This window comes from Parus major, chromosome 2 (assembly GCF_001522545.3).
Source record: "Parus major isolate Abel chromosome 2, Parus_major1.1, whole genome shotgun sequence".
In the NCBI taxonomy this organism is placed as follows: domain Eukaryota; kingdom Metazoa; phylum Chordata; class Aves; order Passeriformes; family Paridae; genus Parus; species Parus major.
This window is the reverse complement of record NC_031769.1, coordinates 109,755,133-109,783,125: the sequence shown is the minus strand read 5'-3', so window position 1 is coordinate 109,783,125 and position 27,993 is coordinate 109,755,133. Positions and strand designations below refer to the sequence as shown.

General features: G+C 40.4%; 1 protein-coding gene, 1 long non-coding RNA gene and 5 other non-coding genes across 8 annotated transcripts; 3 read left to right on the top strand and 4 right to left on the bottom strand.

Moving 5' to 3' along the window:
• Nucleotides 1-10: 10 nt before the first annotated feature.
• Nucleotides 11-7,739, bottom strand: LOC117243942. Of its 2 annotated transcripts, none has more exons than XR_004496085.1 (4): nucleotides 3,265-7,739; nucleotides 2,353-2,499; nucleotides 527-621; nucleotides 11-189 (listed from the first exon to the last, which is right to left on the bottom strand). It is a non-coding gene; the product is annotated as an uncharacterized LOC117243942 (long non-coding RNA). The 2 variants fall into 2 exon arrangements; XR_004496084.1 differs by lacking the exon at nucleotides 3,265-7,739 and adding an exon at nucleotides 2,961-3,070.
• On the bottom strand, nucleotides 2,162-2,234 carry TRNAA-AGC. Its single transcript has one exon. It is a non-coding gene; the product is annotated as a tRNA-Ala (tRNA).
• Nucleotides 7,740-11,340: 3,601 nt separating the features above from the next.
• On the top strand, nucleotides 11,341-11,413 carry TRNAA-AGC. The gene has a single exon. It is a non-coding gene; the product is annotated as a tRNA-Ala (tRNA).
• A 666-nt stretch (nucleotides 11,414-12,079) lies between these two features.
• On the bottom strand, nucleotides 12,080-12,152 carry TRNAA-AGC. The gene has a single exon. It is a non-coding gene; the product is annotated as a tRNA-Ala (tRNA).
• A 2,064-nt stretch (nucleotides 12,153-14,216) lies between these two features.
• TRNAA-AGC lies at nucleotides 14,217-14,289 on the top strand. The gene has a single exon. It is a non-coding gene; the product is annotated as a tRNA-Ala (tRNA).
• Nucleotides 14,290-14,681: 392 nt separating this feature from the next.
• Nucleotides 14,682-14,754, top strand: TRNAA-AGC. The gene has a single exon. It is a non-coding gene; the product is annotated as a tRNA-Ala (tRNA).
• Nucleotides 14,755-17,194: 2,440 nt separating this feature from the next.
• On the bottom strand, nucleotides 17,195-27,736 carry MCM4 (minichromosome maintenance complex component 4). The gene is made up of 17 exons (XM_015620113.2): nucleotides 27,661-27,736; nucleotides 27,430-27,530; nucleotides 27,148-27,306; nucleotides 26,232-26,395; nucleotides 26,048-26,146; nucleotides 25,812-25,907; nucleotides 25,625-25,720; nucleotides 25,074-25,212; nucleotides 24,449-24,669; nucleotides 23,835-23,955; nucleotides 22,201-22,460; nucleotides 20,880-21,245; nucleotides 20,583-20,710; nucleotides 19,125-19,332; nucleotides 18,370-18,598; nucleotides 18,118-18,251; nucleotides 17,195-17,775 (listed from the first exon to the last, which is right to left on the bottom strand). Exons 2-17 carry the CDS (start codon nucleotides 27,497-27,499, stop codon nucleotides 17,683-17,685), a joined length of 2,583 nt encoding a protein of 860 aa, XP_015475599.1. The 5' UTR covers nucleotides 27,500-27,530; nucleotides 27,661-27,736; the 3' UTR covers nucleotides 17,195-17,682.
• Nucleotides 27,737-27,993: the final 257 nt, after the last annotated feature.

Sequence of the window (27,993 nt, the reverse complement as noted above, 5' to 3'; positions counted from 1 at the left end):
TGTCCTCAGCTCAGAAAACAAATGTTCCACAATCATGTTGTGAAATAGTTTTATTTAAGAGTTTCACAGAGTTGTAATTGTTGAGTGCAGATTCTACAGATGCCCCTCATGTTGTCCAACACTGTCTCCAGAGTTGCCGTATGACAGTCCCCAAGCTCCACCTCAGCCTAAAGATTTTCTAAGTAGTATCTGGAGCAAGGTATTGATAAAAGACAACTAAGGAATAATTATTTCCTATTTGCAGACTCCAACAAACAAAGACATAGCAATATCTTCCAGCAAGTTTAATACAAATTATTATTCAGAATTGGTAACTACCTTGTGTAACTGATTTAAGCATGATATTACAGAGGACCATAGTGTAAAGTATGAGTGGTAATAGTAATAAGAATAATAAAAAATCAAATAAACCTCAATTCCCTCATGGTTCTTTACACAGAATATCTCTATGCAATTTCTGACTCAGAAAGCACAGGCAGACCCAGAGTGGTGACTCCTTTGACATGGGGCTCTGGGAAATACTTACCCAATAACAAATAGTATACTTCCACAGGTAGTAGTTCTTCTGAAAGCCAGGACCCTTGTCTCTCAATCCTGTAAATTCTTCACAGGATAGTTTACCTAAAAAATAAAGATGTAAAACACCACATGGGATGAGCAAAAACTTCTTACTTCCATTCATATTTACACCAAAAAAATTAGAAGTAAGCTTTTCCAGTGTTTACAAGCCCTAATAGACAGAAGCGCTCCAATGTAGGAAGCTGGGCATAAATGTAATGAAAAGTCATTAGTCCTGAGAGCTTTCAGCTTTTCAAGTGATTGCAGACTGCACCTGAAAAGAGCCCCACCAAATTCCCTCATTCCATCAGTGCACAACTTGCATTTGATCAGCCAAGAAGAACAATATAATTCATTCCCTTTAAAAGCATAGAAAGTGTCAGGTATTATGCAGCAACAGAAACACAGAAAACACAGAAGCAATAATAATCACACAGAAGACTACTGAATAGTCTCATTCCAAGCAAACAGACATTTAAATTATTATCTGAGTCCAAAAGGGACTCATGACAAGACCATAATGCTTTTCTCTCCATTAGACTTAATTTTAAGAGACATCAAGCAGCCTCACAGTCACAGTTCCTCTTTGCTCTCCAGTACTTGGAGAATACAAGAGAAATAAGCAAATGCAATTTCTATCCCATTCTATCCAGAAGTTAATTCCTTTATTGTCATGGTCTTGTCATGTCAAAGGAAGATCTCCCTTACTTTCTTCACAGGTGCTACTTGTACATCCATGAAGCAGGCTTTCTCCTCCTCCCTTAACATGGAGCCTAATTAATAACTTTTGGTTCCTGTTTCTGTGCACTCCCAAGATCCTAACTGCACAAATTCATGCTGTGTAAAAAGCACATTCTGCTCATTTCCTCATGCTATCTCAAACTGAAAGTACAAGCAATATATCTGAATGAGCAAGTAAGAAAATAAAATCAGAATTTAAAAAAAAAAAACAAAACCAAATAAACCACTAAACAAACAAACAAAAAAACCCACCCTCATGAAGCATGGAAATGTAGAAGCATAGATTTGGAGAGATAATTTCCATGGTATTTCAGAGCTGTGAAAATTCACAAGCAAAAGGCACTATCTTGCCACCAGGTGCAAAAGAACTGTAAAATGTTCTAGCCCACTCTTTCTAATAACCAGCCTATACAACCAAAATAGAGGAGAAACAATGAGTCTTATTCAAAGCATGAATACAAAATTTTGTTCACTACACACTATTATAAATATATATATATATATATATATATAATACTTAACTAACAAATGAAATCATTAACCAAATACTTAAGGACCTGTCAAAAAAACTCTTAATTTCCTTTTCTCAATAATTTTTAGATGTCATTTTTTATTGTATTAAGAGGTCAGTGAATTTGATTATTTCTTGCAAAGATTGTATTTTTTTTACTTCCTCTATGCAAAAGAACATCTGATTTTGAAATGAAAAACTGAAATACTTAAATCAATATGCTTTTTTTTTTAAAATTTACAGTTCTTTCAGGCTTCTGTACACCATTATACAAAAAAAAATTAAGTGTAAGTAGGAAAATAATTTTAAAGGCTGCTGAGTGGTTTATAATGACATCAGTACTGAAAACACTGGAGAATGCGGGCATCGATCCCGCTACCTCTCGCATGCTAAGCGAGCGCTCTACCATTTGAGCTAATTCCCCACCTGAAAAAAAAAATTCACGACTTGGACATCCACACTCCAAACTTACAAAAAAACACAACACAACTACATTTCATTATAAATTCGTTGTTTCTTGCTGAGTCATTCTTTCTACTCACCAACAATTGACTGCAGCCCAGAGTTGCAATCATGGGACACATCCTTCGGCATGTACGCTACCAGAATAATCTTATTCATCCTTTTATGACACAAGCCTTTGTTATTTAGCTGGCTGCATACAAGAAGCTCTCAGAAAGATCAAGTTTCTTAAAAGAAAGCAAATGTGTATTTTTAGGGAAAAAACCAACCAAAAAAAGCGCAACTTTTATTGAGCAACTGTTCCAAATTCAACAAAGAAACCCACGTTCTTTCCAATTTTCAGGGCATGAACATGTAAAGACTGGTTCAGGAAACACTTAATGAAGGGAAAAAAATGTTATATGCATATGAATGAAACAGAGTTTTACAGTCAAAACTTACACATATGTGTGGGTGCATATATAAATATATATATATATGCACACACACATCTTGTCATATAAATATGTATGTAGGCACACATACATCTTTTTGGAACATGTCTGGCTTCTCTGAGGAGAGAGTGTCAAGCGAAAATAAAGCAGATCTGTATTTTTCTTATTTATTACCTCGCCAAATGCACTTCCCTGTAATTAATACATTACTTTTAACAGCCTTAAAACACTGTTTTTTTGAGAAATTAACCCACCGGTGCTCACGTGACTTGATACGCAGCATAAAGTTTATGTCGTAGGCAGGGATCGTGATGATGTACAGCCCCCGCAAACTGCACCCACGGCCCTGGGGGCCGGTCCTTATCTCCCCCCCCCCAAACTGCACCCACAGCCCCCGCCCCAGACAGCACCCAAACCCCCGGGGCCGGGGCCGGGGCCCGCCAGGGAGCAGCGATGGCGCGGCCGCCCCGGAGCTGCGGTGCCCCGGCTGCAGGGGCCGCCCCGTGCCCGTCCCCCCAGCTCCCGTCGTGGCCCCTGCAGCTGCACTCCCTCACGGACCCTGGGCCTCGGCTCCTCGCGTTTGCTCCGCTGCTCCCTCGGGACAGCCCTCTCTACTTCCACAGACCCCTTCCCATGGCCTTCCAAAATCCCCTGCCACCGGCTGCGTGCTCTTCCATCATTTCCTTCCCCCAGCCTCCTCGCTTCTGCTTCACAGAATCACGGGATCAGCTAGGTGGGAAAAGACCTCAGAGATCATCGACTTTAATTTCTGCCTTTAACACCACCGCCATGTTAGCTAGACCATGGCATTAAGTGCTACATCCAGTCTTTCCTTAAACACCCCCAGGGTCAGTGACTCCACCACCTCCCTGGGCAGCCCATTCCAATTCTTCACTCTTCTGTGAAGAAATTCTTTGTGATGTCCAAACTAAACCTCCCCTGGCATATTTTATGACTGCGTCCTCTTGTCCTATCCCTAGATGCATGGGGGAAGAGTCTGACCCTCATCTGGCTACAGCCTCCTTTCAGGTGGCTGTGGAGAGTGATCAGGTCTTCCCTGAGCTTCCTCTTCTCTGTGACTGCAGCTCCCTCAGCTGCTCCTCACTAGGAAATGTGCTCCAGACCCTTCACCAGCTCTATTGTCTTCCTCTGGACACACCCCAGCACCTCAATATCCTTCTTGAAGTGAGGGACCCAGAGCTGAACATGGCACTCAAGGTGAGGCCTCACCAGTGCTCAGTACAGGGTGACAATCACTGCCATGTTCTTGCTGGCCACTCTATTTCTGATACTAAAAATAATGTGAACACACCTGTAACAACTTTCACATACACATAACTTGATCAACCCAGGTTTTTTGAGCTGAACCAACCAAAGTGGCTGAGCTCCACTTTACATCTTTTCCCTACTTATTTTAACCATAGAGTCCACTCAGGTATCTCTTTGAAACATAAAGTGATACACCAAGCAAGAGAACTGGGTTTGGCTCTAGCTTTCTGTAGGGTGAACAGAATTTATGAACTTCACCTGATTTGCCACGGCAGTGTTCCCTTGTGCTCTTCTCCATAAGCTCTCTCTGCTCTTGCACATACAGACAAATTATATAACCCATAATCTGCCACCCAGAGATTTTCTGACTGTTGCTTGAACATCCTAATTTACAGAGGAGGTTGTTCCATCACTGTGTCGGCACTAAACCAGACAACGGCTCCTTGCTAAGCCAGGCCACATTTCTCACTCCACAGATGGCAGAAGTTACTCATCCATCAAGTTTAAGCCAGGCCAAGAAGAAATCAAATCAGAACATGAGTGGAGGTAAGATCACCACCTGACTGGTTTCTAACCGGCCTGGCTTGTTTTTACATCATTTACTGACTTTTGGAGATGCTGAATCATTTTATATACCTTAGCCCTGACATGTGATGAATGCCTTGGAGATACTGTACATGCACATCCAGTTGTTCCTGGAGCTGGATTCTTTGGCAGAAGGAAAGACAGACTAGGAATAACTGAAACTAAGCCACTGTCTTTATGTGGCAACATTCACTTCGAGCTTCACAAGCTTGAGCATTGATTTGCTACAATTTTTTGACAGTGCTAACCACAAGAAAATAGGAAGGGGGAGAAAAGAATAATGGTATTCAGAAAGAATATAGCTGTCAGTTCTAAGAGCACTAATGGTACTAGTGAGAGTAATAATCAGGTATCAAATTACCCTGGATTTATGGCCAGCTGTATGTTTAAGCTATACCTGATTTTTTGATTGGTTAGTTGGGGTTTTTTTTTGTTTATTTAAAATACTAAAACTAGTCCTGTCAGAGTTAAAGCCTAGATTTTTTTGGGGGAGGAGAGATTGATTGATAAACTGTGTATAGATTTTCAGTATTTCTAGAATGCTAAAAAAATTAAAAACAGTGTGAAAATGATGTAACACTTGTGAAGTAAGGAGAGATCTTTGCCATGTAAATAATTCAATTTTCTATGTCAGCTGCTAGAACATCCACCAGCACTTCAGCAGGTTTTCTATTGAAACCACTAGGTGGAAAACTACAAAATTCAGCTGAAGTCAGGCACTTTTTTTTTTTTTTCCCATGATCTTATTTATGCAGCATGAACCACCTTGGATGCTCATCTGGGCCTAAAAGCACCTCCTTACTTGATCATCTCTAGGAATTTAGAGTGAGTTAGCTAACCAACACTCATTATTGCATTATTTAGCTGTGATGACAAGGAACATATTTAGACCAGGCATTCCTGATTAACTTCCTGGTCAAGTCTTTGGATTAACAAAACAACAAAAAACAACAACAAAAAAAACCACCTTATTTTTGTCCTTATCTTCAGAGAAAATAAAGCTTTCTTCAGAGGAAGTTGCTTAGAGATGACTTCTAACAATTCAAATGCTGCTATGATCCTAAAGGACTGGTAAACAACTCGAGATTCTGCACTGATCTTGTTTTAAGTTGTCTAACACTATTAACATTTTTTCATAGCCTTTTACTTACTTGAGAAGTGTTGAAGCAGCTGTAATTTTTCTAACATTTAGCAAAAGAAGAACTCAAAAGCTACATAAAAATAGCTCAGCTCTTGTTGAAAGAAATCAATGAATTTCTGGTTTTCCTTATTTTACTTTTTTCAGGAAAAGTATCTAGCAATGCACAAAAATAGAAAGGTTATAAACACACAGGAGATGGGTTATTGCCAAAACTTCAGAGACTCCAAGGAACTGAGGAAGAGCACATTAGCCTACACAGTTTCACCAAGGCTGCTGGCTGGATAAACCAAAGGTGGCTATTACCATTTACTGCTAAAACTGCCTTTTTTTGCTAACAGTTAACCTGATGCTTGGTGTCAAAAGTGCAGAAGCTGAGATTGTTAACAAGACAGAAATAGCTTTTACAGTTGCAAATAGCCCTTATGTTCTATAATCTCCTTAAAAAACAAACAAAAAACCCCAAAAAACCAAAAAAAAAAAACAAAACCCCACCAAACCTCAGAAAGTGACAGAGAAAGATATATTGCATACCCAAATTATTCAGAAGTTGCATTCTCAGCTGTTAGAAACTATCAGGAATTTGGCTGGAAAATGGAAATTCTGTCCTCCTTAAATGCATATTATGTACATCTTTTAGAATTAGTTTTCAACCTCCACCCTCAAAGCAATGCCTAGGAAAATGCATGAGCGTAAACCTAATCATGAATTTACATTATGAAAATAATATTTTGGTCCATTTAAAGGTGTACACACTCAGCTGATAATTCCTGCTACTTACAGCCATTGCATTGGGAAAACTAGGATAAAAATCTGCTCTTTCCAGCATTATCTTTTCCCCCTGGAGATACAGAAGGCAGCTTCAGGGACAGAAGAGCTGCCCACCGGGCAGGTTGGTGGCTTTTCTTTAGAACACTTACCTGCCATCCCAACAGCTGCCTCATGCATCAGGAGGAGACCCAGCTACAGCATTTCCCCGGTTCACAGGATGACAAACCTCCTAGCACCGCCTGTTCACCACTCCATCTATAAAGGAGTAAAAGGAGGGCAGCAGCTGCCCTGGGGGAGAGAGTCGCCATTGGGGTGGGTGGAAACACGCCTTCACGGAGGGTTCTAGCACAGGGCAGGGCACGCTTAGTGCCTGGGAGGGGCAGAGCAGAAGCCCAGTCCTAAGAGGCCGGGAAGGTGGGAGCATGCGGGAAGGGAAGCGGTGTGCGCTGCGTTGTCACCTGGAGCGAGCCTGGGCTGAGAGCATCGAAAGACAGAGCAGGCGGAGGAGGTTTGTGCACAGCCTTTTACCCAAGGGCTTTCTGGTCGTGGTGGCTGTCTTGCTGGGTCTCACAAAAATCTGGTTTTGAAGTCATGGGGGTGCTTATTTGAAGGAGGAGGTGCAGGTGGGCAGTGCGACTCCTCAGCAGAGCGGGTGGTTTTGTGGGTTCTCGTGGGGTTCCTATTCCTGTGCTGCTCTGCCATGACTCAGGCTTCAGCCCTCCTTCAGTTGTTCTCAACACCTACAACCTCACTAATCCTACACTGCATTAGGAAATTTTAATAGCTGTTGTTTTCTTCTGATACTGCTCCTCCAGAGTTCGCTTACCATGTAACATTGAGCCCAGGAGAGAGGTGGAAGACTCAAATCAGAGGATAACTTGCGTTGAAGTGGGTGCTATCCTAAACTTTTTTGTGGTCTTAATTCAGCATGTTTGTGATGTTTTGAAAACACTGTAAGCACGTAGCTTCATCAGTGAGTGCTTTAATGATAAGTCTGGTTTCCCTGTTTACTTTAAAATTATTGTATATCATGGTGGTGCATAAATTTAAGAAAGGAAGGTGCTCAGATTTTCATATGGACCTAAGTAATCAGATGTTAAACATACACTATAAATATATATATATATATAACTTAAGTGAGTTCTGTGTATCTTAACCCTCTAGTATTGGAACATTGCAGCTAAACACATTTTTCAGTTTATTCCATATAACCAGTTCCTTGGGGCTTTTTTATAAATGGTTAGTTTATTTATTTGGATGAGGTTGTTGTTCTTAAAACTACACTATTATTCTGGAAAAAGTCTCATTTAGTGAGTCCTTAGTAAAAGCCATGGGATATAGGGACCTGAATCTTCTTAAATCTTCTAAGCTATGAAAAAATCTTCATTCTCACCCCTGTTAACTTTGGTGCAAAAAGTGAAAGATGGATAAAAATCAAAAATACAAAGAAATTGTTTATTACTCTGTGGACATCCATGGCTTGGAAGAGACACTAAATGAACATGAGGAAAATCTTGTATGTGGTGTCTAGTGATAGCTGATTAGCCAGGTGGCCTAGGCATAGCTAGCCCACATTCTCTACTACATGAAATTATAGGGAATGTAGACAAAATTTAGATTCTTAGAGAGGGGATTTAGAAGACAAAACTTGCAGATCCAGTAGGATTTAGGCACAGTCAATCTCACTACTTTTCTAACAACCTTGTTTATTGCTATTAACTGTTAAGCAGTTTGTTTTGTATGTAAAATTAGTAGCACAGTTTTTCTATATTGTCATCCTGTTTGTTTCAAGGAGGGCATTGTACATGTAGCATGATGTTGAAACTTTTTTAAACACTCATTAAGTTAGTAAGGTTGCAAGGTCTTCCAGAAAAATTTGGAGTAGGTTGTGATGTGAGTCTAGTCATTTTGCTAGGAAAAAACCTAAATGCATAACCATGTTAATGTATGACTTCCTGTTTCTCCATCTGAAAACAGAATGGATTCTTTGCCAATCTGGAATCCATATGATAGCCTAGGTGGAAATCAAAAATCCATGGATCCGTTTAGAAAAGGAGAATGGTAACTTGTATGTTTTCTTGGTATTTCAACTCTTTGATAGTTAGAGATTTTAGTGGTTGAAATAATGAGGGTGATTTTTGTATTGGTCCCCAGGGAGATGACAGAGAGTAGCATAAAGTGATCTTGCTCAGAGCTGTGCTCTGAGGTCACCATCTTCTTACTAGTGCACAGAGAGCACAGTGTTAACTTAAGTGCTAATCTGATAAATATACACAAAAAACCATTTTGGTGTCATACATCTTACAAAAGCAGTATATTTAATATGAATTATTTTGCCTTTTAAAAGTTTCTGTTGTGACTGCTAATGGTAACTGAAGTTACTTAGGATGCCTGGCTAAGCTGATTCTTTGACCAGTATTACAGAATTTTGTACTAGTGCGTAATCTCCCAGACAGACTATACTGATTTTCCTCAAAGGTGGTAGCTGCAGTAGCAAATTCTATTAAAAGTAGCAAATCATTCTAAGGTTTATTATGTTTTGAGTTAGTTTTTGTTTTTGTATTTTTCTTTTTGGTTCTTTTTGGTTGGTTCTTATGTTTTGGGATTTCTTTAGCATGTTTATGTCTTGCACTTTGGGCATGAATCAATGAATAATGGTAAAGTGGAGGCAAAATTTTATGAACAAGCAATAACATCTTCATCAACAAATCAAATGTTACTCTCATTGTGGCCATTAAAAACAGAAAGAGGGATTCTGGGAGGTTTCCTCTTACTCATGGCATGTCTCCTGTGTTGCTTTTTATCTGATTTACAATGCATTTGGTGAGGTGCTGTCTGTTGGAGTTTGAGGTTTTTGTTCGTGGGGTTTTTCCCTCCAGAGGATGGTATGAATTTTGCAGTCCAATTCCATATTTTGATACTGCTTTTCAGTAAAATTATCCCTGAGATCCAAAACACATTTTGTTCAATGCTTTAAAATATAGCTTTTCCTTCAGTGCTTTAAATATGGGATAAATACTGGATACAGAACTGGAGACATACTTGCTTCATTTTAGTGTGGTATCTATCAATTTGAAGGTTAGGCTATTTAACAGAATGAACTGACTATTCTATAGCTGTCCTCACTCATTTTGTCACTGCTTAATTTATAGTTCATTCTGAGTTTTGCTTGATTTTAACTAAATTTTACCCTACCTGCTGTGTTAAAGCCTTAAGGCTGTCAGTGCCTAGTCACAAATTGAAAGTTTTAGTTTGTGTGCAGTTGTAAGCCTGCTTGGGGATTCCCTTAATTAAAACAATGATGTGCTGTACCTTTCAAAATCTGGCGTGATGAAACCCTGGTCTTGCCTGGGCTATGTTCTTACAAGCCTGATACAGACACAACTAGAAAGGTTCTGTTTGGTTGCTTGTTAGTTTTATAGCATAGGTGTTTTTGAGACTTAAATGGTTTTTGTTCAGGAGGAATACTAATAAAAATGTGAAACATCCCCAAATAGAAGGAGCAGCAACCTTCCTTACTTTGTCAGGCACACTGACCTGTGGGGCTTTCAGTCAGCCAGTTGCTTACATGTCAGTGGTATCTGCAGCATAAATCCAGCAGTAAAAACTTAATTACCTCCTGCAAATTAAATTCAGATGCTTCTTTCTACATTGATTAAATAGGAGAGGGAGAAATATTTTTTTGGCAAAGACAGTTGTTTCAATCAGAGTGAAGGAGTAGGTGGGAAGGCAATGGAATTTTGTTAATGGTGGAATGCACACAGGACTAATAGTATACAGCTTTAGGGCTAGACCAAAGACTGAAATTTTGTTACTTTATTTTCTGAAATCACTAAGTCATTGAAGAGCAGAGATTTGAAAGATCTTTATATGTCAGTGTGATTCATGTGTCTTAAAGCATCCTGGGGAAATCAAGAGCTGTTTGCATAGTTATTTAATAAATTTCATTTCAGATATTCCTTTTATGTTCAGAAAGGCATATTATTTAATATTTTAAGTGTAACAAAAATTCACAATTCTCTCTTGGCTGTTTGTGAAGCCAGTAAACAGAATTTTCACTGCTGTTCCATTTTAGTAAAAATGTTTATTTTTTATATTTTAGTCGTATAATTTTGATTTTATATGTATTTGTCTGTGTGAGTGTGCTTGTCTGTCTGGTGATAGCATCACAACTTAAAAATGCCTGAGAGATATAAGTAAATAATGTGAACTATTACTCTGTTTCCTGGTGTTCCATTTGGTGCTTTTTTCATTGTTTTCAAGAACCCTTGTTCCATGGGTGCTTTTTTTTTTTTTTACCCCTTTTTTATAAGATGAACCCAGCCTCTATTGCCACAAGAAAAAGAACTGGAAGAACTCTACCTATTCAGTCATATGTATTTTATATTGTAAAATGTGGAGAAGGGTAAAGTCATTTAGCCAATTGTCTTCCACCTAGAGATTACAAATAGGAAAAATCTGTTTTAGAAAAAAATACTGCATTTAAATATACCCAGATTTCTCTTAAGCAGCAATAATTGTTTGGTGTGAACGTAAGTCTGCAATTTCTGGAAACACAAGCCCGGATGTTATCCAGATGCAGCTCCGCTGAACAAAGCGTCTGCTGTTGCCTCGAGGAGTCCTGATATTATATTAGGCAAAATTCCCACTACGGCTGTCAAAAGCAGTGCGCTTGCAGGAAGACTTAATTGTTTCTGCGTTTCACGGGAGGGCTGTGCGCTGTTATTGCCTACCCGTGACTTGGGGAGGGGATTAGAAGGGCTCGGAGCTGCCGGCGCTCGGGGGAGGCAGTCGGCTTTGTGTGGGAGCGCGGCGTGCGGCAGCGGGGGAAGCGGGAATGGCCAGTGAAGGGGGCGGGCAGCCGGCGGCAGGGGGAATTAGCTCAAATGGTAGAGCGCTCGCTTAGCATGCGAGAGGTAGCGGGATCGATGCCCGCATTCTCCATTTGCTGTGCCACCTCTTTTGAATCCAGATGCGTGTTCCCGGAGCGCTTTCGTAAGGATTTAAAGTGAATGAATCAGTGTGGGGACGCGTTTGCATAGTATGAAGTGTTTAAGTTTTAATGTTGACATGAGCTGATATTTGTCTTTTTTTCAAGTGCCAATTAATTTCTTCTCACGGCTAGAGGAAGACATTAAATGATACTGTGGGAGACAGAATATCACTTGAAACTCACATTAGGAACAGGCGTGCCCTTCCCATCCTACAGCGAGTGCAAAGTAGCTGGAGAGACACTAATTCTGTGGTGAGCTGATGGTATATATAGACAACTACAGACTTTTGCATCTTCTCAGAGACAATTTCAGTAACTTTCCGCATCATTAAAAAGTAATCGTAAATTCTAACGTTCGGTGCAGTGGTAAGGGACGGAAATGGCTATTTTTTTTTCCCGTGTCACAGAGTAACAGCGATAGTTTAGATGGGTATGTGAAGAAATTGTTTCTCAGAGAATGCACAAGTGTAATCTTTACAACTAACATTTCTTCTCCCCTTTTATTTGACGTGTGAGTCGGTCCCTATTACCTGCTGTGCATTTTCCAGCACAAAAACCGGGACATTTCATGGAAGAAAAATCTTTTCGCACCGCGGCGCCACAGCTGACCAAAACACTGGAGAATGCGGGCATCGATCCCGCTACCTCTCGCATGCTAAGCGAGCGCTCTACCATTTGAGCTAATTCCCCTTGCCGCAGGGGGCGCGGAGCGGCTGTACTCCTGCTCACCCGGTGGCTGAAAAGCCAGGTTATGCTCTTGACCTATGCGGAGCATTTTCTGCTGTCTTCCTTGGATAAAACAATTCGTTTTCCTGAGCAGTGCATCCTCTAGCGTTCATTCAAGGAGAGAGAACTCGTTTTTTTACACTGCAACTACAAAAAGGCTTATAAATCTGGAAAGACTACTCTTAGAAGTCATTCAAGTACAGTGAGATTTTTCTTCTCCTTTTTTTTTCCAAGTCTTTAGCTCCTTTTCCAACTTTATTTTCTAATTAAACATACAGAAATGATAAATACATGGTTTAAAAGTTCATGTTTAGTTTCTGGAGAGGAAATATTCATTCATAAATTCTTATGCTATATTCTAGGAATTATTTGTATTTCTACCTTTATTTATTGACTTTGATAATTCTGTCCAAATAGTATTGCATCTTAAATATATGGGGTTATTAAGTATATGTCTTAAATAGAAAAATTCTCCTGTAGTCATACTAACTGACTTTGCAGTAGGAAGCGCATTGCTAAACCTCTGTTCACTGGCAGTTAAATCAAAGAATGCTTTCTGGATTTCAGGAAGGAAAATGTAGTTTACAATGAGACTGGATACACTGATATGCTCTATTTAAATGCAGAGGCCTAAGTCCTGCTAGTAAACTGAAGTGTGTGCAGTAATCCAACAATACATGTACTGGTGGTTTTCTCTGAAGGATTTAACTCACGGGATGGCAGCAACAGTCAGAACAAAATAAATTTCAAAATTGAGCATCAGTAAGTTACAACTTGTCCTAGGCAATGTAGTACCCCAAATCTGTTACAATCCAGATTCAGGTCTAGATGTGGAACTACAACTACAGTGTTGCTGCAAGCATTCTCTTAAAGTTCTAATTCTCTCCTGCCTAACTTCAGTCTCTGCACAATAAAAAAAAATAAAATTTATCCTTAACACTTCTTGCATTATATTGGAGATGATTTTATATAGCTCACTTGAGTAGACTTGAGGGAGAAATATGCAAAAGCATTTTCAGTCCTTCTCACAGGCATATGTGTATCTTAGGCTCACTGATGGCCTCTTGCATGCCTGTGGCCAGGATCTCTCCCGTATCGTATTTCACGAGGTTCAGCTCTATGAACAGTTTTCTTTATCAACCCTGTGCAGTTTGAGTCATTATGCAAAATGCAGGTTACCTCTTCCTGTTTTTCACCACAATATCTCACTCTGCTGCCACTGACAGGGCCTAAAGCTTCACCCATTCGGCTCACAGAAGAACAGTTTATTTAATGCCCAGATAAGGGAGAGGGGAGATCACTGCATTATTCTCAATTATTAAAACATGTATTTTATATAATTGACAGCATTGTTTTGTGATCATTAATTTGAGTGTTGCTAAGTTTTCATGTAAGATGGCATGGAAAATGTTCTAATTTCTTAACCTGGTTGGGAAAACTTCCTTATCTATGTCTGAAAATAGCCCAACCTTCTTAATTCCATTAAAAAAAACCCAACAGAACAACAAATTTAGGGTGTTTCAGTTTTGAAGCCTTTGTGTCCACATACTTTCATTTAAGATTGCTTCAATCCATCTTCTTGTCAGTACTAATGGAAACTGATGTAAGTTAATTTAATCAGGCTTAAATTTTGCTTTCTAGATGGTCTCCCGAGGGGACAGCAGGGCAAAGGCGAGTTTTGAATTAACCTCAAGCTGCTCCGCTGTGTCGTGTCTGATGTGATTTCCCTGAGTGTAGGAGAAGGACAAATCCAGCGTGTGGCAGGTGGCACTGAAGGGCTGCAGGGCACGAGTTTGTGGCGCACGTCAGCCTGAAGTGCCTTATCACATTACTCGGCCTTATCACCTTAGTTTTTTCGTCATCTCGGGCAAAACCGTAGGCGGCTCCAGGTCAGGCGGTACTTAAATGTTCTGAACGTCTGCCCTGGGGTTATTCCTCGTGGTGAAAAAGCAGAGTAGAGGCGGAAAGCACAGTTTGTAGTTGTGGCTGTTGAGGTCTAAAGTTACAGGATGTAGCATGCTGTGACGGGGGGAATTAGCTCAAATGGTAGAGCGCTCGCTTAGCATGCGAGAGGTAGCGGGATCGATGCCCGCATTCTCCACTGCCTGTTTTCTTCCTCGTGGGAGTCAAAATACTTCATTCTGACTATTTAAAAAAATACTTCAATAAAGCCTGACGCGTATAGCAAGAAAGCGGAATGTCATAACGCACTTTCTTTGGTGAACGGCGAGTAACAAACGGGTTATTTTTCATTATTACATACATACAGCTGGAAAACACGTCTGTTCCAGTTTGTCTTGCGTCTTGCTTCCTGATTTGGAAATGCTAAATGAAATACTACACAGGTATGATTTTGGAATCGAAGTTGGACGTGTTTTTTGTTTGTGAGCAGAGAAGGCAGAGCAAGAGGGAAAACCATTCCACGTGTGGAGCTGTGGGTTTAGAGGCTCGGGGAGGAGCAGAGTCCTGTAATGCCAGGATCGGCCTCAAGGGGGGGAATTAGCTCAAATGGTAGAGCGCTCGCTTAGCATGCGAGAGGTAGCGGGATCGATGCCCGCATTCTCCAGTGCTTTTGCCACACAGAAACTGACCCACACTATCAAACAAAAATGTGTAACTTTGTTCGGTAAAATGTTGCTTTTGTTTTAATTTGCGTTAAACTGATTTTTTTTCTTTCCTCCTTTTCTTTCTCTGCCCTTACTACCTAAATCAGGCTTATATAACTGTATAGGTCAATCCTCTGTTGTAGTAGTTGACAGAGTAAGCTAAATCAAGCGTGAATTCTGCAGTGTGACATTTTCCCAAGCTTAATGAAAAACAACATATCATGGTTAAACCCTAGCCGGTCACCAAGCCCCACGCAGTTGCTCGCTCACTCCCCCACCTCCCCTGTAGGGAGACAATTAGAAGTGTAAAAGATGGAGAATTCAGTGGTTGAAATAAAGGCAGTTTAATAGGGAAAGCAAAAGCCATGTACACAAACCAAGCAAAACAAGGAATTAACTCACTGCTTGCCATGGGCAGGTAGGCATCCAGCCATCCCCAGGAAAGCAGGGCTCCATCATGTGTAATGGCTACTTGGGAAGACAAATTACATCACTTTGAATGTCCCCCCTTTCCTCCTTCTTCCCCCTGCCATTATATACTGGGCATGTGGTCATATGGTCTGGAATATCCCTTTGGTCATGTGGAGTCACCTGTCCTGGCTGTCTCCTTCCTACCTCCCATGCAAACATGGCAATATGAGAAGCAGAAAAGGCCTTGGCTCTGTGCAAGCCCTGCTCAGCAACAATAGACACATCTCTGTATTATCAACCCTGTGTTCAGCACAAATATAAAATACAGCCCCACAACAGGCACTGTGAAGAAAATTAACAGCACCCAAAATCAGCACACAATGGACGAATGATAGAGACCTGAATATGTCTTGATCACACAGTGAAATTAATTTAGGAATGCTTGTTATTCCCCAGCTGTCCATTGTGATCCCTGCCCAGATATGTAGGATCTTCTTGCATTAGTGCTCTTTATGAAGCTGTAGTATGAACTGGCTCAGTCAATTTAAGTTTACAGCTAAAAGCTGTCACCTCTTTTCTCCCAAGTCTGTGTCCTGTAAAGTACAATACAGCATCCATATCTTTTAGCTATGGCCTGTGTGCAGGCTGCAATTGAGCTCCTCAGACTTCTCTCCTACTTCCATTTTGCAGAGGTGCCTTTAAGGCACCTCTAGCATATCTGAAAGCACACTTGTGTTAGAGCCTCAGAGATAACCTTGACCATGTGATTCACTGACTTCCCCCAACATCTAATTTCTTCTAGTCCTACTCCAGACATTATGTGTTTCATTACGGTGCACTATCCCCTGACCCTTCCAGGAGCTGCACAGCAAGTGCAGCTTTTTAGACCTCAGTCACCAGTTATGTCTTGAATGTTAACAGAGCACCTCACAGTGTGCAAAAAGGCCTTATCTGTCTGTTCATGGATGAGGAAGAAAATGTGTGTGAAATCAGCAAAATTTATTCAGTTTCTTGGTGCGTCTCTGGAGGCCAAAATCTTAACCTTCCCCTTGAACACTCAGGCATAGCTGAAAATTCATAGCATACCCAAATGTGACGACTTTCAGTATGATCAGTAGATAGAAGATGCCTAGAATGGTCATACTAAATCCCATTGTTCTGAAAAGTTTAGGGCATCTTTATAGCTGCTGTGTAGGCATTTATTTTCAGCAAAGTTTTTCTCAGTTTTCTCAGTGTTGCCACAGGGTTCTTCTCCCCATAACATTCTGTTAAAAAAATCTGTCTGATCATTATCTTTGATATGTAATTTTTTTACCTCATCAACTGTAAGCAGTGCAGGCAATGGTAACATAGACATCTGTCTCAGGAATGTCTAATAATTAGAGAAAGACTCAATTCTTTTAGGATGAACATAGTATAATCCAAGATCACTTCAAGTAAGTAAACTGATGTATTCATTTTTTCCCTCTTCATGAAGTGAAGGCAGAGTACAGTTTGGAATATTTCTCAGTAATATCCAATTTCAAGTTTGGCTGAAACAGTTATGCAACCTGCTCATTACACTTAAATAAAAAAGACCACATAAAGCAATCATGCTGCTTTGTACAGCATAGCATTGTATTCTTCTATTAAAAAATCACCCATACCAGGCCCTTGGGAATATTACTGTAAACAAGGTGCAAGACCTTGTTCTTTCAGGACTGATTATATGTCATTACACCAAAGGTAGGTATCTTAATTTATCCAGTCATACTTAAAATTGAAGCAAAGAAATGTAGTTTCAAGTAGAATCTATCCATCTATCTATCCATCCATCTATCCATCCGTCATCTTTATTAGGTAGGTTGATTGAGGATACTTCCACAATACAGTCAGGTCAAACAAAACAAACCAAACAAAAAGTCTTTCATGCTCTCAGAGCTTCCAAAAAATTGCAGAATTCTAGACTGAAAAGTGCTCAGCACAGGATATGCTGATTTGTACTTGAAATGAACATGAAAGAGTCCTTTTAAGTCAAATACTTTTATTTCAGTTTACAGCAATACTAACAGTAAAAACTGCAGTTAGTAAAAAGTCATTTAAGATGATTTTTTACAATTCAGTTGGAAATACAGGCAATACTGTCACCATGCTCTAAAAACCTCAAAAAAATAGAAAGCCCTTGCTGTATTAGTAATTACATTAAGCTAAAATGTAAATAGCATTACTGACATGAGGATTTTCATAATGTAATGACAGTGTAATGTACTCACTTAATCATGTCTACCCTTGTCATAGCAAATGATAGCCCAAGTTGTGAAAATCTTGCAGTGGCAATATAGTAAGGCAGAGCGAAGCCATGACAGTTGGTTGGCAGGGAAAGGCTACGCCTGTCATAGCAGATGATAGTCCCAAATCTCAAAGATCTTGCAGACTGACACTATCTTGAGTAAGGCAAAGTACAAGTCGTGACAGTGGGCTCTGAAGCACAGGATAATTCACAGCAGCCTCACAGTCTTTCCAGTCACAGTCAGGAAATCCTCATCAGCCAAAGCACGAAGTGCTTCTTCAAACATTTCCTTCGTGACAGCCTTAAAGAAAAGGAGCAAATCAAATAAAGATGGGGAAAATACTTCAAACATAGTAAAAATGCTATACTTTATACCAATTTTCTAACAAATTTCATTGGAAGTTTTCATTTGTTCTATGTGAAAGTTGAAGCCTGGCCTGGAACCCTAAATCTGAGTTTGCTAATTCCAGAAGCCAGAATAAACTAAGGTACAGTAGATTCAACTCATTTGTCTGTAAAAGAATTGGCTTTCTAGTCATGTTTCTATTTCCTTCAATATTATGATTTGAAGACAAGAATGTTTATTTGGAAAAAAATGCTTTTGAACATAAATGGAATTGTAAAAATAAAGCAGGAAACTTACTATATCAGACTGTGCTCGGAGATCATCCAAAAGCTGTTGGTACTTCAAGGATGGTGCTTTACCCTTGGATTGGATGAGCTTCCGTAAGGCTTGAGCCAATTCCTCTTTCCGCTTACGAGCTGTTACGCTCATTCCTTATGAAAGGAAAGAAAATACCTTTTAGCAATCAGCCAAGGAAGACAGGTCAAGTTACATCTTAAAAATCACGAAATCCCAACAGCAGCCCTGTTTTAACAGTACGGAAGCACAAACCTGTTGTGAGAATGGATATGTCCACAATTCCGGTCTTTGGATCAGTAGCAGATTGTTTCAGTGCTTCCCGATGGAGGCGTTTTGCTTCCTCCACGTCAATTGCTTCAACCTTCTCAGAGAAGCGCACCTTGGCGTGCGCCTCCGCCAGCCGGATCAGAGACTCCAGCTGCCGGGGGTACGCGGAGACCATTCCCCTGCCACTGCCAATCTTCCTCATGTCCACGTATGCCTGAGAGGGAGACACTTGTTACATATTTCACTGCATATTAATTCCTTTTCAGTCCCCTGCATCCCCCACCTCTTACTTCAGAATACGAGCAATTCTGGCAAGCCCTTCCAAATACTCTATTTCTGCTCACACGCTTTCATGGTTCATCTGCAGTGATGAATAACCACATCAAATAAATTGTTTTCCATTATAAAGCAATTAAATCAGGGTAATGAATCAAGTTTTGAACCACTTTAGAATTCTGGATTAGTCTTCTATAGCGGTGCTTGTGTCTGTGATGACACATTTTGCTTTGCTAGACTTTAATGTGCTTTATGTGATGGAATCATATCATTCAACGTATCTGAAAGCTAAATATTAGAATGCAGAATGACTTATCTGATCCCTCTTTCCATTGGAGACCTTTTTTTTTCCAAGGATCTTACAGAAGGTTTTTATGTAGATAGAGACTGTATGAACGAGGGAATTTCACCACATCTGACAAGTCAGGAAAGACTCTGAACATTCCCAGCAGCAATTCCTTTACCTCAATGAGGGCTTGGCTTGCTTCTTCACCTAATCTGGGATTTACATAACTACGAGCATATGCAATGTAATCCCTCAACACTGCCATATCCATGTATTCCTCCTCCATATTTTCTTCACTTCGGTAGTACAGTGAAACCAAATGGCGAGCAAGGCGTCTGTCATAAGCTTCATCACGTGGATCCAACATCAAAAAGATCAAGTCAAATCTGAACAAGGTATGATCCAGTATTAGTGTGCATACTTTCATGTCATTTAGGTACTTGGCTTAGAAGGATTTGACATAATAAGCACAGGTAGGAGTTACCAGACTGAATTCCTACCCTCAGTAGAAACTGCTTTCTTACACCGGAGAAAAAAAAAAATTTCACACAGAAAAACACAATTTGCTTACACCCTATGGACTTGAAGTTTTGAAAGCAAGGTACATTCTGCAAGATTCAGATGCCTTGTTCAAGGCTGACATATTTTGTTTCTTTAAAAAAAACACACCGCACACACCCTGCCCAAAGAAAGTTGCAACCACCATAAAACAAAAATTCCACACACATAACAAATGCACAGAACTTACTGCTAAAGATACTGCCCTGAAATACAACAGCAAAAATACGTAACTAAATAAATTACAAATTATTCAAATAGCACTCGCAGTTTAATCCTGGAGAAAATGGTCTATAATTTTACAAACTATATATTAAAGTAATCTCAACTATAAGAAGATGTGGATGATACATTTTTAGCTAGCCAGTAATTTATTTTTGTAGGTTTAAATATAATAAATAGTGGAACTGAGGTGCTGTTTAAACCCAGCAGCTCTTAATTTAAATTAAAGCCATAATTTAAGTGTTCTCAGGATATCCACTATATCATCAGTGTACTTCAAACTTCCAGTTACTGTGGAAATTCTTGACAAGATGCAACCCCAGCACATAGTTTAATTTTCTGTCAAAAAGCAATAAATGTGGCTCTAACAGCAAATGACAAGAACAAATGTCTGACCAGCACTGCTACTTCCACAGCTGAATTTTACAAAGCAGCACAGATCTGATGATCTCCCTGATCATCAGTGTTGAACAGCTTTATGGAGCTAAGAAAAGGATCCTGAATTTTTGTTGAAGTTATCAATACATTACATTTCAGAACAGCTCTTTTCTAGGAGATGATTATGAAACAACATAGAATCAAATGAGAGATCCGATAGATCTTATCACACGTGCTCTTCAAGGTCAACGTGTAAATACAAAAAGACACTTCTGTGCTCACATAGATATTGTAAGGACAGCATTTAAAGTATGTGCTATAAAAGTTTTCCATTAGGTCGTGAACAACACAATAGTTCTATTCTACTGTATGTAATAATTTTATATTTAAATAAAATATCTTATTATTTTAATATGTAATAATAATAAGAGGAAGTGTAACATCCCCTAAAAATGACACGTGCAGTGCAGTTCAGTACCTTGAGAGCAGTGTATGAGGAAGCTGAATGTTCTCAATAGTAGTCTTTTTTGGATTCCACTGTGATTCTATAGGATTAGCTGCTGCTAGGATAGATGTACGAGCATTCAATTGGCAAATAATTCCAGCCTGTCAAAAGGAAAAACATTTCTGAAACCAGCTGCGCCACCAAAACCTCCCCCCAATTTCAAGAGATCACCAATGTTATTAGATGGATTCTGTAGTCAAAAACTGCATTGTGAAAGCCTCCGAGTAAAGCAAGAGCAAAAGCTCTAGGAATAACTTCAATTTCATTTACCTTTGCAATGGAGAGTGTCTGTTGTTCCATTACTTCATGTAGAACTGACCTTGTGCTTTCATTCATTTTATCAAACTCATCAATGCAGCAAATGCCATTGTCACTAAGTACTAGAGCTCCTGTCTGAAGAACCAGCTGCCGTGTTTCTGGATCCTTCATCACGTATGCAGTAAGACCAACTGCACTTGAGCCTTTGCCAGAAGTATACTGGCCTCGAGGAACCAGGTTATACACATACTGGAGCAGCTGGGATTTGCTAGTACCAGGATCACCACAGAGAAGAATGTTGATCTCTGCACGAAAACTCCCTCTTCCTGTGTGAGTAAAATCCTTTCTTGATCCACCAAAAAGCTGAAGCAGAATACCCTGTAAAAATGGAAATATCACTTTGTATATAGATGTAACAGAGCAAATCCAATGGTTCAACTGAAACATCTGAAAAACAAAGACTGCTTAAGCTAACACAACTCAATGCATCTGGGTTTCAAGCATTAAATGACAGAAATTTTGTATGTCATAACCAGATTTTGGTTGGAACCTGAAGAGTTCCCTTTGATGAAGGGTCCTTAGTTTTCCTCAACTCCACCCCCTAGACTAGATGTGCCTTTATTAGCATGCTGAGAAGGTAACAACAAAAGGAACTGTCATTACTGTGTTCCCATTTCATAAGTAAATCATTGTGTGGTTTTAAATTATACTTTCAGTAACCTGTGAACTGTGATAATGTATAAGTCTATTAAAAAAAAACTCAAAGGAATACTTTTAGGAGTGTTTAATGTCTAACAATACCTTGAGACCTGCTACTAACTGCAGTTTTCACAATGCTCTAGTACCTCAGTTGACACTTTATTGGAACAGTCCCTTCTTGGATACATCCAAGTAAATGTTTTGATACTTCAAAATTTAGAGTCAACCAAATGTCATTTTGAAGCTGCTCTTTTCTTCTGGATGCCTCTTCTCAGCAAGCACAGTAACTATGTTTGTTACATGTACTTACTTTCCTTTTCTTATCAGAAATCTTAACTTCCAAGAAATGTCCAAAACGCATCCTGCAATTAAGTTTTCCCAGTTCTGCTGCCTTCCTACCTTTTCAGATACATACTCTCTAATTAATAGCTAATTAATAATAGCTAATTAATAGCTTGAAAAGAATTATGATACACTTAAAACTCCATCCTGACAGGACGGTAACATTTTAAGATCACTCAAGAGAACAGTTTTTTGAATTTTTAAGTTTCAAAATCCATTAATAACAAACAGGAACTACAAATATATACACATAAAAATACATGTCTTACAAGAGAAATACAGAACTTTTCACCTTTTTGATATCTTCATGCTCATAGATACTTGGAGCCAATGCTAAAGCAAGCCTCTCGTATATGTCTGCTTTTTTAGAAAGCTCTTTGAGCATTTCCACACGTTCCTCTGTAAACCTCTTTTGCTCAGTTTCCTCATCAACACAGTGCAGGCGTGTGGAGTCTGTCTTGCGATAGTGTATCACATCAATGTGGGTCTTATACACGGAGTTCACGCTGCTGACGCGGGGATTAACTCGAATGGGGACTGCCCTGTAGATACCTAAATACAAATCCCAATCACAGCATTAGATGTGGAGAAACATGCTCATTTCAAACACTAAAAATTTTACAAGTTCTCAGGAAGAGCAGAGCTTTTCTAAACAGCCTAAATACTTTGTCATCTAATTTCTCACTGTAAGTCATGTAGAAGCCATATATATAAGTTACCTAGAACCATTTTTGCAGATAGACATATATGTTTCCATTCGTGCCACAAGTGTTCTCAACAATGAAAGCATTTTTCAAAAACAATTAAGGCTTGATGCTTTTGAAATTCCCACTCCAGTCAGCCTTTCCCCCTCTTTTTAAGTGCCAAGCTTATTAACAGCTTTCTAATGCATTTCAAACAGCTTGGTTTTTTTACAGCAGTTGTTTTAAAGCAAAGTGTTTTGTTTATAATATGTTGCTGTAGTATCACAAGATTCAGTCTACATTATCACTCTCCCTACTGCAGACACTATTTAAGATACTGTCTCTTCTTCAGCTAAAGGTTCAGAATGAAGGAATCAAGGTCAGACAGCCTGGGGATGTCTACTCCAATCATGGGGTCAGACTGGAGTCAGCTGGAGTCCACTGCTTGCTAAAGGCTATGTCCCATTAAGTTTAGAGTATCTCTAAGGACAAAGACTCCACACAGGCTTGCCAGTCAACCTATGATGAGGCTTGACCACACAAACTGTAAAAAAGTTCTTATTTTTAACCAGAATTATCTGTTTGTGCCCTCTGTGTGCCACTGGGCAGCATTAAGCAGTCTGGCTTTGACTTCTTGACACTACCACCCCTCCACCCACACCAAATCAGGTGTTTCTAAACATGCTGCTAAAATTCCCCCAAGCCTTCTGCTCTCCAGGCTGAGCAGTCACAGTTTTCTCAGCTTTTCCATGTACTACCAAGACTTCTGTTATTGTAGCCCTTTGCTGAATTCACTCCTTTATGTTCATGTCTTCCTTGCCCTAGGAGACCCTACAACTGGACCCAGTACTCCCCTAACCTGCTGGCAATACTCCTAATACAACCCTGGAGAATGCTGGCACCACAGCCATGGTCTATCAAGCACCACTTCCTTCCAGTTTTGTTTTTTATTCTGCAAGTCTGCTGAGGGTTTAGAATACTGTCCCAATCAGCAAAGGTTTCCAGGATTATTGGCTCTATCACCTTTCCCAGGGCTCAAGTTGAAGCTAAATGGCCTGCAGTTCCCCAGGTCTCCTCCTCACCGTAGGGAGTACAATTGGTTTTTTTCCTAGTATTTTAGCCAGTCACCATGACTTTTCAAAGATAACTGAGACTTGCAAAGAAAGTGTCCAGCTCCCTCAGCACTTGGAAGTCTATCCCATCACGTCCCTGTACCCGCGGTTAAAATCAAACCAAATTTTACCTGTGACATTAACTCTGTCACCTGGCTGAACTTTATCAACAAGGTCATTGTGAGCATAGAGTGCCACCGTATGTGGGGTCTGTCCAGCTGGCATATCTTCAGGAGACTCCTGCAGTTTGATCTAGCAAAAACACCACTTAAGTTTAAGTTGCAAAAAAGCAGAGCTTTTCCACAGAGTATACAACAGGATTTTGTATTAATACAGCCTTCAGTGTCATTTGCTCATGGACAAACTATCCCCAAACAGCAAAATTGATTAAAAGAGATTATGAAAATGAGAATTCTGCTGATTGCTAAATTGCATGGATAAAATGTTGCTACAAAGTAGGCTCACCTAGTCTAGACAGAAGTGGACATACTTTATATAAAGGGGCTTCCATACAGAAACATTAAGAGGTATACATACTTAATTTCACCCTCCTAATGTATTTCTTCTCCAAAGTACGCTTAACTTTCACAAAGTTGTTTTACCCATTTCCATGTTTCAAAACACTTTCTCTTTTCACAGCATTCAATCACAAGATACATAACTAATACAGATCATGATTTTAGGAGGGTAGGGGAGCAAAAACTAGTACACTCTTTCCTTTTAGCCACTACCTAAGCCAACATACCATTTGTTTGTCAGAGAACATGGATCTATTGTGAATCAGCGCCATACTGTGCGTTGTGTTGCAGTTCTTACACACTGATGGTTCAGCAATCCTGCCACGGTCAATTTCCACTCTGGTGGTGAAAGCACAAACCTGGCACCTAAAAAATGCTTCCTGCATCTCAGGAATTAACTGTGAGCTTCTTATGACCATGCCACTGATGGTGATGAGTTGATCAATGTCTACAAAAATATAGAGACTCACGTCATGACCTCATACTCTTAAAATTTAAAAAACCTTCAAAATTTCACATTAATATAGTTTTTAGGCAGAAGGTAGACAGGTTACTACTATTTTATTTAAGCAAAAAGAATCAAAAATGCATAATACAAATATTCTAATTTACAGAAGCATATATACAAAAGAATTTGCAAAACGAATAGTTGTTGATAGGAGAGATTTCCTTTATGGATAGTTATTCTGCATTTGGGCCCTAAAGCATTTGCTTCTGAAACAGACATCAATGCTTCCATTGGTCTGGACCACAAATACAGTTTTATAGTCTTAATGTAATCTTATGTTAGTACTCACTAAGTTTATGAAAATCTTTAAGATTCTTTTCTAACATGGTAAGCAAAAAGTTTACCTTCAGGGTTTAGATTTCTCATATTCCTGGTCTTCAGTGCATTATATGGCCTTACTTGAATTTGATGCTCTAGTATTGAATCAGGGTAACGATCAAAGAAGATCTCATTGGCAGCCATGTCAAATGTTGGGATAACTTCCTGTGTTAGAAACAATTACAAGTTAAATCACAGAATGAAGTAATTATGCATAAAGCATTTTATGTGCTGCTGATCAGCAAGTAATCACTAAAGTTACACCATCTGAACATTTTCCTATGTAACACAAAACTTGCTGTTTGGATCAGATTTATTCATTCACTTGTGTATTTTAAGGGGTGGAAGTACAAAACTCTGGACCTTGCAGTTCACCAGCTAACTTTGCATGCAAGAGGTACTCACTGTTCCTATGATCATCTACTATGAAACAAGACATTTTATATTCAGTAAAATAAAATAGCCACTGAGATTGCACTAAACACACACAGGCATGCACTGCATTTAGACAACCATTTTAAAACCCAGAAATAGGAAAGAGCCACCTGAAAGCCAAAAAACAAGTGTACTACTTCACCTGAGGATAGCAGATCAGTTGCCTGTAGAGATTTTCATCAAATGATCTTAGATGGTCACAATTTACGTTCAGGAATGGTTCCCCAACCATATTAATCTGCAAGGGAGTTAGGAAATCTTTAGATTGATGGCATGCAAGACTGAAAAGAGAAAAGCTGAATTACAATGTAATTCTGCATTACAAGTACCTCATGAAGTCGTTGCATATAGCGTGGCTCGTTAAGATCCAGGCCAATGTCTTCATCCTCTTTATCCACCGGATCAATAAAGCGCTGGAGAAATCTCTGAATGTTAGGGGTAAAAGAAAGACAGGAAAAATGAGAATTTAGCAGTACAAAAACCTCCTTTTTATATCAGATTCAATTAATACATGTTTAAATCAAACTTGCTTTTCATTTGCAAAAAAGGAAGAAAGAAAACCCACCTGGAATTTTTCTTTGCAGGAGGCCACATTAACATCTGTTCCCCAAATAACAAGCTTTTGTCCTAGAGATTGCTCGGTTGCTGCTATATCCTCAGCCAGCTGCATGGAAACAAATCTAGCATTTACAAATATTCATGTATTTTAAAAGAAGTTGTCAGATACAAGAGGTGAGATATCCACCTACCCCATCTGAGTGTAAATCCACTTGTCTGGCTTTACGGACAGACCCAAGATCCGGCCTCTGCCTGACTGGAGTTCCTCGTACACCACTTCGTGGGGTACCCTCTACCCTGGAGCTGGGTGTACCGTAAGTCAGAGGTGAACTGATGTCAAAGTCAAGAGGAATGGCTATAAAATAAAATGTTTTGTAATGATTATTGAGACATTTTACATCTAACGTAGATTAAATTCAGCCTCTGCATTTGTGTCATTGTTCCTTCAACTCCATAATAAAATGAGTGATATCAGTCAAGCCCCATGTTTTGTCAAAGCACACAATAAAGATGTTGCCAGTCTCCCTAGAAGATTTCTTTTCTTTGTATTAAAAGTTCTTCTCAAACATCCCAAGTCTGAATAAAGCTTCCCTAGGAAACTTTACAGCAGTACTGCAAACTTTACAGCAGTACTGCATTTTAAAACTACACTGGAGTTCAAGCATGAAAACATACAGAACTTTAGATGAAACACTTTTTTTTTTGGTATTTTGGGGGTGGTAGAGCAAGTGACACAACAGCTATAAATTGTGTAATTTAATAAATTTGGAATTAAAACCAATCCTATATATAAAAGCAAGAAAGGCTTTCTATGGCAAACAATCTACTCTCTTCTGTTTTAGTAGTTTTACTGTTCTTTCTATAAATATTTTTTTTAATTAATGTATTTTCTGTGACACATATTGCCATGCTGACTGGAAGCTATGACAGAGATGTGCACCACAGACACTGCCTGCAGTCCTGTAGAGTTCACTATACTAAATTGAAATTATAAACATGAGACAACGCTCATTTTTCCCCCGAGCGTTTTTCAGCCGGATCTGGCCCAAGGCCCCCCGGGCTGCATCCCCAGCCCCGCCGAGCCCCAGCTGTGTTACACTCTGTTACCGGAGTGCCGGAACTGCGGCGGGCTGGAGAACAGCGCATCCGCGGCGCCGGGGCTCTGCACGTCGGCGGGCGGGGACGTGGGCATGGGCTGCAGGTCCCCGGTGGAGGTGGAGTCGTCTGTCCGACGCTTCTGGGAAGGAGGAGAGCGAGCATCTTGTGCTGCAAGACAGAAGCGGACCCGGAGCCAGCGTTACAATAGCCAGGCCGCCGCAGCATGCGGACCGAGGCGGGGGCTGGGAGAACACCCCCGGGGCGGGGGGCCCACCCCGCCACAGCACTTACGAGTCGGGGGGTTGCTGCCCCGGCCGCGCTTGCCCCGTCGGCGGCTGGGAGTGGAGGCTGGCGACGACATGGCGCTGCTGCGGCTCCAGCGGCGGTCCTACCTGGGGGTAGGGGGTCGGCGAGAAGAATGAGAGCGGCGGGCGCTCCGCCACCGGCCGAGCCCCGACCGGTGGGTTTCGGTGCCTTTCCGCCCCTCGGCAGCCGCGACCCCCGCCCGCTGCCCCCACCCACCTGTACAGCCGCACGAACCGCACCGCGCTCCGCGCCAAAGCTAGCGGCGTGCGCGCGCTCTCCCGGGCTTTCTGGCCAATGGCGAGGCGCGATCGTAACGGGAGCGCCCAACGGAGGCAGGAAGGGGGGGGACACGGAACCGAAAGGGAAAGGAGGCAGGAGATTAATCCTCTGGAACCCCGAAGTGAGGGTCGCGCCCCACTCGACCTGCTACAGTAGGAAAAGAATTATAATGCAGTTACTCGTTATGCAAGTTACTACTTGTGGTACAAGGCAGAGGCTGTCCTCACTAATGGCACGTCGCCGCTCCCCCCGCAACCTAGCGTGGAGCCG